Below are 15,598 nucleotides of genomic sequence, written 5' to 3'. Positions count from 1 at the left end.
CCCTTGATTTAGCCTGTTGGCTTGGCACTTGGACATTGTCCCTCTTGAAATTTAGAAGTCTAATTTCTTCCTGTTCTCAAGGCCTTGACATTTTCTTCTCATAAATTCATGTTTTTACTATCCCTTTTCCTCATATGTTTTAGTTAAGGGTGGAGGCTTCATTCATTTGAATAGGTATTTTTCCCAGTTTTTGAAGGTAATTACTTTCTCAGCCTTCATGGTGTAATATGAGTTGTTATAGCCTTAAATAAAACCCACAACTAACAACATAAAATCATCTCCTCTCTCCCCCCCCCCCCCCCAAATCTAACTGTGGCTTACTAGGTAAATTCTTTCACTTCACATTTATATCCCAGTGAGCCTTCCAGTTCTTAACCTTTATTTTTTTCTTGTTGTAAGCTAGTTGGATGGTGTCCAGAGTTTTTGCTCATGTGATCCTCTGAAATATTGTTTCAGCGCTTTTGTGGATTTAAGCCTCATTTGCCCTCCAACCTTTAGTTATGTGTTCAGATCACCAGAATGCCATTCTGAATTTTGGAAATTATTTCGTTGGCTCTGCAGAGATATGTGGTATATTACCAGCCGTGGATACTGATATCTGAGATGTATTTCTTTCTATCAATTCCACTATTTCTTAAATCGCAAAGGAAAAATCCCTCTATTATCAAAGATAAACAAGCCTAATACTAGTTAAAGTGGTAAGGACAGATTTTAATCAGTAAGATGCTATTGCAGTAAGGAAGAAGGTTCAGTTTAATCTGAACTCCTTTTTGTACAGAAGTAACTGGGCATTTCAAATGGAGAATGAGGGAGTAGAGAGGTGGGTGGAAGCTAAGTAGAGTCAGAGAAGTGAAAAATTATGAAGTGTTGATTGGTGTAAATGTGATTAGGCCAGTTTTCTCTACTAGTTAGAATTCTGTTCTCCCACTTGGACTGTGAGTCCTAGGCCCTGTCCTTCCTGATGATTACATTTCATAAGAGTGGCTTTCAGGTCTTTAACAAAGACACTCCTGAGTTATAGATGACATATACAGTTGACCTTTGAACAACACAGATTTGGATGCTGTTTTCTCTTCCTTATGATTTTCTTAGTAATATTTTTCTTTCTTCCTAGCTTACTTTACAGTAAGAATATAGTATATAATACATATATCATTTTAAATATGTGTTAGCTGACTGTTTCTGTTATCAGTAAGGCTTCTGGTTATCAATAGGCTATTAATAGTTAAATTTGGGGAGAGTCAAAAATTCTAGGTGGATTTTCAACCGCACTGGGAGTCAGCACCCTTAAACCCTGCTTTGTTCAAAGGTCAACCCTACATCTCAAAGAGACAGAGGAAGGATTTACCATTGTAAATTGTCTACAGGTGTACTGGAACAAACAGTAAATTCTTTAAGCAGCCCTGAGCTTTCTCAGGCAGACACTTTAAGTGGGGCATGGTCATTCCTGAGTTGTTAGAACCAACATAGTGTGTATTCAAGTTTTTTTAATTTGCAGGAGAGGTGGTGGGTGAGATCATTTGTGCTGTTTGGAGTTTTTATAGGCCAGAGTTGAGCCCTACTTGAGAAGATGGCTCAGAGGAACTTGACTAGAGTTGGTTTAAGGAAAGAATCTTTGTGCACCATGGGTGAAAAGTATATACATCAGAGTGTATATAGACTCTTTGTATAGAGTCTTTGTTTTGTATTTCAATTTTGAGACTGACAGAGCTACTTTAAACACCCAAAAGAGGAGTGAGATGGCTGCTACTCAAACACTGGGGACCACACTGAGTTTTTTTATGGTATTAATAGAACTAAGAACTTCGCTTTTGTTGAGGAAAGCATTTAGAAATCCATTAAGTTCACTTTAAATTGAATTATGTCACAAATGTTTTACAATAATCAAAAAATTTGAAAATTATTTCCTTATATCAAATGGTAGGGAAACACAGTAGAGAAATGTGCCATTTATGATAGAGGACAGAGCATAAGTCAAATATAATATTAGTTAAAAATTTGCTTTAGTCTTATATACTTAGCTAATACTAATTTGTTTAGTTTACTAAGTCTCAAGTTCTCTTCTGTAAAACTCCCTTAGTATCAGTGCAGACTAAGATATATTAAAACAAGGTTTTGAACAAATAGTATTCTCATACCTAGTGATATAACCATATTTATATTCTTTTAGAAAGATTTTTATGATTGAAAATACTAGGTGAGAGGAAATGAGCAGTTTGAAGCCTCCAGCTATGCATAGCTGTCTCACTTGCCTTCCTGAAATATTATGCTAATTTGTACACACAACAAAGTATATGAGAGTGCCCATTTGGAAATATTTGCCATACTAATAAATTTAAAAAATGAATGTTACTCTTTTCAAAGCTTTCTTTAATAATTGAAAAACTCACATATTTATTGATCATCCATATTTTATCATTTGTGTCTGATTATCTTATAATCTGTACATTTTTTATTGGTTGTTCCTTGTTTTCTCACTGATTTATAAGAGCTCTTTTTTTCTGCTAATAATTTGCCACTTTTTTATTCTTGGTTTTGACTTACAGACATTTAATATTTTTTCTGTCATTAAAGTTTTTCCAACTTCCATTTTTTTGTGTGTGTTCAGAATATTTTCTATACTCTGTTATTTCCATTATTTTCTTCTTATACTTTCATTATGTAATTTTTTATTTCTTTTGTAAATTTTGAAATTAATTTTGTTACACCATAGGAGATGGGAACTTTGTGAGTTATTGCACATTGACTCATAGTGTGATATAATGGAAAGACTTGGGATTTAGAACACCTGGTTATTCTTGGGACTGTTACAACTTGTAACCTAATACACTCATTTTGTTTCTAAAATTCTGTTGTAAACATACATAGCTGTATGTTGGCCATCCTCCAGAATGGTCCCAAGCATTCTTACCTTCTGGTGTTTGCACCTTGTGTGGTCCTTCCCACATTGAATCAGAGATGGTCTGTTACGGAATATGGTAGAAATAATGGTACAGGACCTCAAAGACTTGGTCATAAAAGACGTTTCAGCTTTTGCTCTTGTCTCTTGGATTATATACTCACAAGTCACTAAGGCGAAGACTGAAGAAGCCCTATAAAAAACGTAAATGGAGAGGAACTGAGGCCTCTTCTCAGCTCTCGGCACCAGCTTGTTAGCTATGCATATGAGTCATTATTTAAGGGGATTTTCTAGCGCCTCCCAAATTTCTATCCCATAGGAACTGAGCAGTAATAAATGGTTATCGTTATTTTAAGTGACTAAACTTTAGGATAATTTATGGCTTTTTTTAATCTTTATTTTTGAGAGAGAAAGAGAGAGAGTATGCATGCTGGGAGGGGCAGAGACAGGGAGATAAAATCCTAAGCGGGCTCCAGGCTCTGAGCTGTCAGCAGAGAGCCCAACGTGGGTCTCGAACCCATGAACTGTGAGATCATGACCTGAGCCAAAGTTGGACGCTTAACCGACTGAGCCACCCAGGCACCTCAGGATAATTTGTTTCTTAGCAATAGATAATACAGTGTGCAAGCAATTTTTTTAATGTTTTATTTATTTTCTTGAGAGAGAGAGGCAGAGTACGAGTGATAGAGGGGCAGAGAGAGATGGAGACACAGAATCTGAGGCAGGTTCCAGGCTCTGAGCTGTCAGCACAGAGCCTGACACAGGGCTTGAACTCAAGAACCACGAAATCATGACCTGAGCTGAAATCAGACACTTAACTGAGCCACCCAGGTGCCCGGCAATTTTTTAAATGGCTTCAATTTGACTCTTGAGTTAAATCTAAATATGTGAAACACCTTAAAAAACAAGATTTTTGAAGATCTTTATTTTCTGTAGAGATAGAGTGTACTTTTTCAACAGACCTATGATGGATAAATTATATAGTCATATTATCTAGCTTCTCAGAGACTCCGATTGTTCTGTTGCCCTATTAAAACTAAGAAAGAATGTCTAGGATGGAAGAAAAATCAGATTCTGCCTTCTAAGTTTCCTGAGGACAGTCCTATCATAATAATTTAAACATTTATTAAGTACCTACCTTTTTTCAGATACTGAGGATACATGACTAAATTAGATGTACACAATTTCGGGTCTTTTGGAGACTGCAGTTTTAGGTTGGGGAGGTCAGTCCCACCCCTAACCCGCACCCCCCAAAAAAATTCTGGTGATAAGTCTGTTAAAAGAAATAAGTGGAATAAGTAGGTAGGTTTACTTTAGGCTGGTCAAGGTTTATCCTGCTTTCTCAGTATAATATCTGGCACACATTAGGCATTTACATGTTGAATAAATGAATATGTCTGAGTTGGATTGTTTATATGTTAACATAATACTCTCATTCCCCCTGCCAACATACATATATGTACATGTAGATGGAAATATTATTATTCCCAGTTTTATGACTCAGATGTTATATCCCAATTTTCCATGTTCAGAATTGTGAAAGACTAGATGCTGTAAACAGCTTCCTGCTGCATAGTTATGTCCCTGATAGAACAAATTTTTGTGGCATTAATGATCTTTGCAAAGAGGCAAAGTGATCTTCAGGGCCTCCCTTCTTCCAAATAAAGAAAGAAAAAGCAAAATCTTACAAATTGGAGTTAGATGATGCTGATAACAGTTTTCAAGGTACTAAGCTTTTGGCTCACAGCAAGATAGGAGAGCTGTGGTTGGATTCCTGTAGTCTAGACTCTTTGGGGTGCCCTCAAATCACTACCAGCATTAGAAACAGACCTGACTGTACTAACGCCCAAAGACTACCCTTGGTCTAGTATCAGAGAATGAACTCACCATCAAAGATTATAAATTATAAGAAGCCATCATAAGCAGAGGTTGATAAATGTGTTCTGTAAATGGCCAGATAGTAAATATTCAAGCTTTGCAGTCTCTATTGTGTACCTACCTATTCAGTTCTTCCATTGTAGTGGGAAAGCAGCTATAGAAGATCTATAAATGAATGAGCATGACCGTTGAAATAAAACAATTTACAAAAACAGGTAACAGGCCAGATTTGGCCTGCAACCAGTTTGCTAACCCCTGCAATGGAAGGTGGAGTAGAGGAGGTATTTTAAGAGATAATGGCTGTTTGAATACTGATGAAAAATAAATTCTTAGGTCCATAATCTCCCTAGTAAGATGATAAAGAGAAAGTCATGTTTTCATCAAGTGAAATGCATGACACCAAAGTCAAAAAAAGCAGCTGTAGAGAAAAACAGATCATTTGAATGGAAATTATGAATTAGAATTATAGAATTAACAGTAATAGAAGATAGTAGAAAAATATCTTCAAAGAGTTGAGAGATTATCATCAATATAAAATAGTATGCTCAACAAATCTTTTGAAGATGAGAATCCAGGCATTTACAGATTAAAAAATGAGAGCATTTACCATCAAGAGACCTACATTAAGGGGATTTTGAGAGGTTATTTTTAAGAATCTACTCAAGCTAATGTTAGGAACAAGAGCTAAATCTCCACATTGCAGTTTCGATGGAGAGTAATGACAAAAATGAAATAGAATGGTAGTCAGTATAGTATTCTTCAGCTACAGATTGTTAGAATCTAGGTAAAGCTGAAATTCATGCTTTTGTAGGTTTTCCCCCCTATACTGTTGTTTTCCTCCTAGTCTCTAATTGTTTTAATTAATATTTTTGTGATGTGGGGTGAGGTTTGTAGTGGTATAATTCTATAAGATCTTTTATTATATAGTTCTTAAATTTTTTGCAAAGAATTTCTGTTGTGATTATAGTGGTCTCATATTTTTTTTGTCTTTTCTGTACTTGGATAATTGGTTATGCTTATGCTGGACATTTGATAAATGGGGAAAAAACACCCAAATTCATTAAATGTAGAAAAGACCAAAATCAAGGATATGATCTAAGAAGAAATATGTTCCATGGTTTCAAAAGCTGCAGAAAGCCAGTGACAATCAGACTGAAGAATTTGGATAGTAAAGGGATCACTAAAAACTTAATATACTTCTCTGGGATAGCTGTTGAAGCAAAATGACCTCAAGCTTAAATAAGAACTAGATATCCTAATAACAGGAAGGAAATATTTGGTCTCCTATGAAAAAGAAAAAACTATTGTCATAGTACTTACTATTTATTGAGTACTCAACATGTGTCAAGCGTAGTGCTAAGAACTTTCTGTGTGATTTTTGCATTTGGGCCTTATGATAATCCCTTCTAGTTTGATGCCTTCATTATCTCCGTTTTGTAATGACAGGAACTGAGGCTGTATATAGTTTGACTACTTAAAGTACAGCAGTAGGTTCCAGAGCTGGAATTAGTAACCAGACCACCTGACTCCCATGCAGAAATTATGCCTTAACCACAAACGTTGTGGGCTGAAGAGCAAGTTTAGGTAGTTGCTGTGATTATTATCTGTGTTTATTTATATGTTCTCTGTGCTTTTTACTGTGCAAAGGAGCAATTAAAGATGATATTGAAAGCATGTGGTGAGGGGCAAAGAGTTTTTCAACTTGGTGTGATAGGGATTGAGTCTGGTGTAGTATAGAAAGATCTACTGATATAAGTGCAAACAGTTCTTTCCACTTGTAGCTGTGAAGTACTGAGCTAGAGTAATTCTTGATAGGTAGTTTTGATTTCTAGCACATAATTTTGTATGTGGCAAAAGCTTTTAAATTAGAATTTTTTTTTCCTAGTGGAAAGAGTGAAAGAACAATTAAAACTTTCTTTGGAAAATAAGAACGGCATAGTGCAAACTGGTGAATTAACAGTTGTGCTGGATGGATTGGCGATTGAGGAAGAAAATCTAACAAACTGCAACTCATCTCCAACCAGTAAGCCAACTTTATGTGTTTTTAAAGTTTGAAGTGGGAAAAAAACCTGAAAGAAGTATATAAAAACCTGCTTTATTTCTTTCTTGTTTAGTAGAAATACAGCAAAATGGTGATGCCTTACATGAAAATGGAGACCCTTCAACAAGACCAACCTCCAGGTAGAATATTTTATTTTAGTATTTGTGGCAAGGTAATGTAACGTTTGCCATATATGAAGTTTTACATTTTAACCTTAGAGTTTGCCATAGAATTTAAAAGCTTGTATCTGTACATATTTGTTTAAATTCTTTTAAAAGTAGTTTTTAAAGAGATAAACTACATTAACATATAATACACATACCAAAAGGATTACCTTCTATATATTTCAGTAGATTTGGGTATAACAGTCACGACTATCTAATTTCAGAAATTCTCATCACTCTCAAAAAGGGACTGGGGGCACCTCGGTGTCTCAGTCAGTTAAGTGTCCCAACTCTTGATTTTGGCTCAGGTCATGATCTCACGGTTGGTGGGATAGAGACTGCCTTGGATTCTGCACTGACAGCTCAGAGCCTGCTTGGGATTCTCTTGTCTTCTCTCTCTGCCCCTCCCCTGCTTGTGTGCACGTACTTGCTCTCTCTCGCTCTCTTTCAGAATGAATAAACATTTAAAAAAGGGGGGGAGGCAGGGATGGAAACCTGGGTGGCTCAGTCCGTTAAGGGTTAGACTCTTGGTTTCAGCTAAGGTCATGATCTCATGCTTGGTAGGTTCAAGCTCCACATCAGGCTCTGTGCTGAGCCTGCTTGGGATTCCTCCTCCTCCTCCTCCTCCTCCTCCTCCTCCTCCTCCTCCTCCTTCCTCTCTCTCTCTCTCTCTCTCTCTCTGCCTCTCCCATGCATGTGTGCATTCTCTCCCTCCCTCTCTCTCTCTCTCTCTCTCTCTCTCTCTCTCTCTCTGCCTCTCCCATGCATGTGTGCATTCTCTCCCTCCCTCTCTCTCTCTCTCTCTCTCTCTCTCTCTCTCTCTCTCTCTCTCTCTCTCAAAAATAAGTAAACATTAAAAGAGAGAGAGAGACTCTGTAGCCATGAGCAGTCTCTCCCCATTCCTCTCTCCCAGCTCCTGGCAGCCCTAACCTACTTTTTGTCCAGTGGCTTGGCCTGTTCTGGCCTTTTCTTAGAAATGGACATATATGTCTATATATATATATGTCTATATATATATATATGTCTATTACTGGCTGTTTTTACTTAGCATGAGATTCATTCATGTTGTAGCGTGTGTCATTAATTCATTCTTTTCTTTGTCACCTTCTATTACTGGCTGTTTTTACCTAGCATGAGATTCATTCGTGTTGTAGCATGTGTCAGTACATCATTCTTTTTTATTGGAAATGGCTTCTTAAAATCTGTATTTAGGCATATTATATCAGTAAATAGATAGGTGCAGATAATGTGGGGAAAATTGGCATCTTTTTGCTATCTGAATTGGCAGCTTCCAGTAGGTCACTAGAAGGTACATGCTCCACGGATTCTAGTCTTTCCTCAGAAATCATCCTGCCATCTCAGAAATTCCCTTTGCTTACAGTTTGATGACCATAAAAGCTTTCTCTTTGGAATAGTTTAAATTAGAATAAAAACATATAATAGACTGGTTATAATGAATCCTTCAAAATATAAAAATACATTGCCATAAAAGTGACTTGTTAATGTCTGAAAAATATGCTGGTATATGACAAAGTGTGACTTCTATTAATATATAAAATTACTAACATCATTACTCCTAAATTGTTATCAAATGATTCTCATAGAGCACAGATAAGTATATTTTCTGAATATGTATTTGGCTTAAATAAATCTATTTAGTTTCCATAGGAAAAAACTAAGAGCTAAAAGGGTACAACACTAGGTAGATTAAAATATTTTGTCTGTGTGTATCTAAAATATGTATCTGTTTTTATAATCTTTGTAATACAATCTTAGATGGGTAAAGAAGATTGAGTCATGACCAATCTGAAAACTAATTTATTGCATAGTAAGACATTTTGAATGAAAGATTAGATCTATAGCACCAGGAGAACTTCACATGAATTCTTCTACTTAGACTCTTGGATCACTGATTTCTTCCTGAGTGGCTGGGGAGGGCTGTGCAATCAGAAGAATCACTTGGGAACTTCCTTTCCTTTTCCAAACTTCCTGAAGACATATTCCAAATACACAGGTAACAAAGGAAAGGAGAGTTTCATTCATTCATTCATCATCAGATACTTATTGAGTGCCTGTTTGGTGCTCGACACTAGTCCAAGCACTAAGAATACTGGCCCTGTTCCTGTGAAATTTCATTCTGGTGGGATAAAGGTAAAGAGTAAATAAGTGAAGAAATGAATTAGCTAATTGGAAATAGTATTAAGAACTGTGAAGTCATTGAAATAGGACAAGGTGACAGGAATGAAAGGGAGTCTGTTTTAAAGAGAGATGTTGGGGGAATTATCTTTGAAAAAGTGTCATTTGAGCTACAATTAAAAAGCCAAAAATGTACTATCCATGCAGAGTTCTGACAGGAGAGCATTATTCTAGGCAGAGGACATAGCAAGTGCAAAGACCGTGCGTTTATTTTTAGTTAATTCATGCTCTACAAATTCTTCCAACTCGAGAATATAATATTTATCCTTTTTTTTTTTTGGATAATCCTATAGTCATTATAATATTACTGCTTGCGTATGATAATTTGTAATAAACAGGAAGGCTTTACAGCATGTTTTCATGTTCAGTAAAATTGATATATGGTATATATATCAAGGTAAGAAAGGAGGAACTTGGAGACAAAGATAGCTAGACACAATCTGATTGATATATTTTTAAAAACAGTAAGGCTGCTTTGTGGAGAGTAGATACACCATGGACTGTGTATTTGGAAAAAACTCTCCTGTTTATTTACATGATATCACCCAACTTCCTATCCATTGCCAATAAGGTTTAAAATATTTGATTTTGTAGTTGTAGATTTATTTATTTATTTGCAGTTCATGTATTTGCTGTAAATTCTTCTAACTGCGATATAATATTTAGCTTTTCTGATTATCATGTGCTCATTATTTTAGTACCTAGTACACTGTAATTTGTAATCAATATTTGAAGACCTTTTCAGCTTATTTTTCAGTGTTTAATAAAATTACAATAGGTTGGCAATCCCTATCAAAATAACACCAGCATTCTTCACAGAGCTGTAACAAATAATCCTAAAATTTGTTTGGAACCAGAAAAGACCCCAAATAGCGAAAGCAGTCTTGAAAGAGAAAACCAAAGCTGGAGGCATCACAATCCCAGACTTCAAGATGTATTACAAAGCTGTTATCATCAAGACAGTATGGTACTGGCACAAGAACAGACACTCAGATCAGTGGAACAGAATAGAGAACCCAGAAATGGACCCACAGACCTATGGCCAACTAATCTTTGGCAAAGCAGCAAAGAATATCCAATGGAATAAAGACAGTCTCTTCAGCAAGTTGTGCTGGGAAAACTGGACAGTGACATGCAGAGAAATGAACCTGAAGCACTTTCTTACACCATACACAAAAATAAACTCAGAATGGATGAAAGACCTAAACGTAAGACAGGAAGCCATCAAAATCCTCGAGGAGAAAGCAGGCAAAAACCTCTTTGACCTAGGCCGTAGCAACTTCTTACTCAACACATCTCCGGGGGCAAGGGAAACAAAAGCAAAAATGAACTACTGGGACCTCATCAAAATAAAAAGCTTCTGCACAGCAAAGGAAACAAATAGCAAAACTAAAAGGTAACCGACGGAATGGGAGAAGATGTTTGCAAACAACATACAAGATAAAGGGTTAGTAACCAAAATCTATAAAGAACTTAACAAACTCAACACCCAAAAAACAAATAATCCAGTGAAGAGATGGGCAAAAGACATGAATAGACACTTTTCCAAAGAAGACATCCAGATGGCCAACTGACACATGAAAAAATGCTCAATGTCACTCATCATCAGGGAGATATAAATAAAAACCGCCATGAGATACCACCTCACACCTGTCAGAATGGCTAACATTAACAACTCAGGCAACAACCGATGTTGGCAAGGATGTGGAGAAAGAGGATCTCTTTTGCACTGCCGGTGGGAACGCAAACTGGTGCAGCCATTCTGGAAAACAGGATGGAGGTTCCTCAACAAATTAAAAATAGAACTACCCTGTGACCCAGCAATTGCACTACTAGGTATTTATCCAAGGGATACAGGTGTGCTGTTTTGAAGGGGCACACGTACCCCAATGTTTATAGCAGCACTATCAACGATGGCCAAAGTATGGAAAGAGCCCATATGTCCATTGACAAATGGATAAAGAAGATGTGGTCTATATATATACAATGCAGTATTACCCAGCAATCAAAAAGAATGAAATCTTGCCATTTGCAACTACATGAATGGAACCTAGAGGGTATTATGTTAAGCAAAATTAATCAGTCAGAGAAAAACAAATATCTTTTGACTTCACTCACATGAGGACTTTAAGATACAAAACGGATGACCATAAGGGAAGGGAAGCAAAGATAATATAAAAACAGGGAGGAGGACAAAACATGAGACTCTTAAATTTACAGAACAAACAGAGGGTTACTGGAGGGGTTGTGGGTGGGGGGGTGGGCTAAATGGGTAAGGGGCATTAAGGAATCTCCTGAAATCGTTGTTGCACTACATTCTAACTAACTTGGAAGTAAGTTAAAAAATAAATAAATTATTTAAAAAATTATAATGGTTGGAACTGATTTTTAAAAGTTCCTTGAGCTTTTTGAAAATGCTTTTTAGAAGTGCTTTTTAAAGAGCACTTTAAAGATTATTCTTAGATTAAATATTTAAATACATATATATACACACACACACATACACATTTTGTTGTTGTTGTTACATTTATTTATTTTTGAGAGAGAAGCAGAGATAAAGGGGGACAGAGAATGAGAGGGGGAGGGTCAGAGAAAGAGATACCAGAATTCAAAGCAGGCACCAGGCACGAGCCTGACACGGGGCTCAAGCTCATGAACCGTGAGATCATGACCTGAGCCAAAGTTGGACGCTTAACTGACTGAGCCACCCAGGAGCCCCTTAGACTTAAATATTTAAAATGTGCGACTTGATCATTACTTTGAGGGACTGAAATTATTTTGATTTAATATGTTTATATATCTGAGTATATATATAGTTATCTGCTAGTGTGGATACACTTAGAAGTGTAAGTAATTTAAACTTTAATGTAGTAAAAGCATGCTATATCTTGTGTTCATTACTCTTTCTACCTATCACTTTCTACCTATCACTTTGCTTGAGTACTAAGAATTTGGTAAATCTTTCTTATGACAATTCTGATGGAAAGTCACTTAATTGCACTTATTGAAGTAAAGCATCTTTTTTTTTCTTTTTTTTAAGGTTGGTTGTTGAAGGTACCAGTGGAATAGATAATCATACACCTACAAGCACTCTAGTTCAAAACTCATGCTGTTCATATGTAGTTAATGGAGACAACACACCTTCATCTCCGTCTCAGGTTGCTGCCAGACCCAAAAATACACCAGCTCCAAAACCACTCACATCTGAGCCTGCCAATGACACTGGTAAGTATGGTGATTTATGACTCATTGTTTAAATGGAAACTAAATTAAACTTTATCTATGCCTACACTTCTCTTACTGTACTATCTTTCTTAATCTTCAGTTATGCGATAGGACTCTAAAGATCCAAATAACTGAAATCTTTCCTAATGTTTTGAATTTTTCTAGATTATTTAGGATATTCCAAATATATATTTAGTTTAGAAATAACAATACATTTCATTGGGGCGCCTGGGCAACTCAGTTAGTTAAGCATCTGAATTTGGCTCAGGTCATGATCTCGTGGTCCATGAGTTTGAGCCCCACATCGGGCTCTGTGATGACAGCTCGGAGCCTGGAGCCTATTTCAGATTCTGTGTCTCCCTCTCTCTATGCCCCTGTCCCCACTCACAGTCTCTCTCTCTCTCTCTCTCTCTCTCTCTCTCTCTCAAAAATAAATAAACATTAAAAAAATTTTTAAAAAATAACAATACATTTCACTAACCGTGTACTTATAGATTCTTAGGCTTTATGCCACATGCAAAAAAAGTTAATTATATAATATTTCTAAAAGAACTTTTGTGAGTTTATTAATTTGTTAGTAATAAGTGGTTTCTCTTGGGGGTGGAGAGAGGAAGGGAGTGGGGGGGGAGAGATGGAGAGAGGGAGGGAGGGAGAGAGGGAGAGAGAGAGACAGAATGAGAAGGAGAGAATGAATCCCAAGCAGGCTCCACACTATGAGTGCAGAGCCTGATGCAGGCTCATGAACCATGAGATCATGACTTGAGCCAAAATCAAGAATCAGACACCTAACTGACTGAGCAACCCAGGTGCCCCAATAAATGGTTTCTTTAACCTGTCTTCAGTACACAAATAATTTATTTCTTTGTATTACAACTTGTTAGAAAAATGTAGTTTGAGCTGATAGAGCTCTCAGAAAGTTCTATATTTTTCAGGACTATTATTCCATTACAGAAGGAATGCCTATGGAAGATTTTTTTCTATAATCCTGTATTCCAATGGACTCAGCTTTAAAAATTCATAAGTAATTTTCTTGTTTCATCTTCATATATTCTTTTAGATGAATCTCTTCAAAGTCAAACATCTTAAGGTTGATTATGTTTGGGAGCTAGAGTTTTAATACTCGTCTTTTATTTCCAGAGTCTATATTTTTTCCTGTGTTTTGTGTATCTATGGGAAAGTATTCAAAAGTAGAAAAAAGTAAAGAATCAATTCAGGAATTGAATGAAAATACATGGGATTATAGATAAGACAACTGTATATTTATACCCAGGATTGGAGGGAGACTTACTCTGCTCTATCTTGAGAGTTTTTGTAAACATGGGAATTGACCTCTGAATGTTTTTTGTTCTTTTTAAATTTTTGTCTATTTTTGAAAGAGAGCGAGAGAGAGAGAGAGTGAGCACTGGAGGGGCAGAGAGAGAACTTGAAGTAGGCTCCAGGCTCCGAGCTGTCAGCACAGTACCCAATGCAGGGTCCAAACTCACAAACTATGAGATAGGACCTGTGCTGAAGTCAGACGCTTGCTGATTGAGCCACCCAGGTGCCCCTCTGAATTTTTTTGTTTAATATAATTTCTTGTCAAATTGGTTTCCATACAACACCCAGTGCCCATCCCAACAAGTGCCCTCTTCCTTGCCATCACCCACTTTCCCCTCTCCCCTACCCCCCATCTATCCTTAGTTTGTTCTCCGTCCTTAAGAGTCTCTTATGGTTTGCCTCCCTCCTCTCTGTTACTTTTTCTCCCCCACCTCCTCTCCCCCATGGTCTTCTGTTAAGTTTCTCAAGATCCACATATGAGTGAAAACATATGGTATCTGTCTTTCTCTGACTGACCTATTTCACTTAGCATAAATCCTCCAATTCCATCCATGTTGCTGCAAATGGCCAGATTTCATTTTGTCTCATTGCCAAGTAGTATTCCATTGTATATATAAAGCACATCTTCTTTATCCATTCGTCAGTTGATGGACATTTAGGCTCTTTCCGTCATTTAGCTATTGTTGAGAGTGCTGCTATAAACATTGGGGTTCAAGTGCCCCTATGCATCAGCACTCCTGTATCCCTTGGGTAAATTCCTAGCAGTGTTATTGCTGGGTCTTAGGGTAGATCTATTTTTAATTTTTTGAGGAACCTCCACAGTTTTCCAGAGTGGCTGCACCAGTTTGCATTCCCACCAGCAGTGCAAAAAGGTTCCCGTTTCTCCACATCCTTGCCAGCATCTGTAGTCTCCTGATTTGTTCATTTTAGCCACTCTGACTGGCATGAGGTGATATCTGAGTGTGGTTTTGATTTGTATTTCCCTAATGAGGAGTGACGTTGAGCATCTTTTCATGTGCCTGTTGGCCATCTGGATGTCTTCTTTAGAGAAGTGTCTATTCATGTCTTCTGCCCATTTCTTCACTGGATTATTTGTTTTTCGGGTGTGGAGTTTGGTGAGTTCTTTATAGATTTTGGATACTAGCCCTTTGTCTGATATGTCATTTGCAAATATCTTTTCCCATTCCGTTGGTTGCCTTTTAGTTTTGTTCATTGTTTCCTTTGCAGTGCAGAAGCTTTTTATCTTGAGGAGGTCCCAGTACTTCATTTTTGCTTTTAATTCTCTTGCCTTTGGACATGTGTCAAGTAAGAAATTGCTGCGGCTGAGATTAAAGAGGTTTTTTTTCTGCTTTCTCCTCTATGGTTTTGATGATTTCCTATCTCACATTCAGGTCCTTCATCCATTTTGAGTTTATTTTTGTGTATGGTGTAAGAAAGTGGTCTAGTTTCATTCTTATGCATGTTGCTGTCCAGTTCTCCCAGCACCATTTGTTAAAGAGACTGTCTTTTTTCCACTGGATACTCTTTCCTGCTTTGTCAAAGGTTAGTTGGCCATACATTTGTGGGTCTAATTCTGCGGTCTCTATTCTATTTCATTGGTCTATGTGTCTGTTTCTGTGCCAGTACCATATTGTCCTGATGATTACAGCTTTGTAGGAGAGGCTAAAGTCTGGGATTGTCATGCCTCCCACTTTGGTTTTCTTCTTCAATATTACTTTGGCTATTCGGGGTCTTTTATGGTTCCATACAAACTTTAGGATTATTTGTTCTAGCTTTGAGAAGAATGCTGGTGCAATTTTGATTGGGATTGTGTTGAATGTGTAGATTGCTTTGGGTAGTGTTGACATTTTAACAATATTCTTCCAATCCATGAGCATG

At 36.9% G+C, this 15,598-nt stretch overlaps 1 protein-coding gene across 9 annotated transcripts in view; it reads left to right on the top strand.

Moving 5' to 3' along the window:
* The window catches only part of WWP1 (WW domain containing E3 ubiquitin protein ligase 1), a 139,123-nt gene that overhangs the window by 52,584 nt on the left and 70,941 nt on the right, over positions 1-15,598 (top strand). For 8 of the 9 annotated variants that reach the window (XM_053208283.1, XM_053208280.1, XM_027064286.2 and 5 more), the window contains 3 exons: positions 6,663-6,800; positions 6,892-6,958; positions 12,219-12,403. In XM_053208283.1, the coding sequence (XP_053064258.1) occupies positions 6,663-6,800; positions 6,892-6,958; positions 12,219-12,403 (390 nt within the window). The remainder of the gene's footprint in view (positions 1-6,662; positions 6,801-6,891; positions 6,959-12,218; positions 12,404-15,598) is intronic. The other variant, XM_053208277.1, reaches the window with a different exon arrangement.

Source organism: Acinonyx jubatus, chromosome F2, assembly GCF_027475565.1.
Source record: "Acinonyx jubatus isolate Ajub_Pintada_27869175 chromosome F2, VMU_Ajub_asm_v1.0, whole genome shotgun sequence".
Classification (NCBI taxonomy): domain Eukaryota; kingdom Metazoa; phylum Chordata; class Mammalia; order Carnivora; family Felidae; genus Acinonyx; species Acinonyx jubatus.
This window is presented reverse-complemented; position numbering and strand designations above follow the sequence as displayed.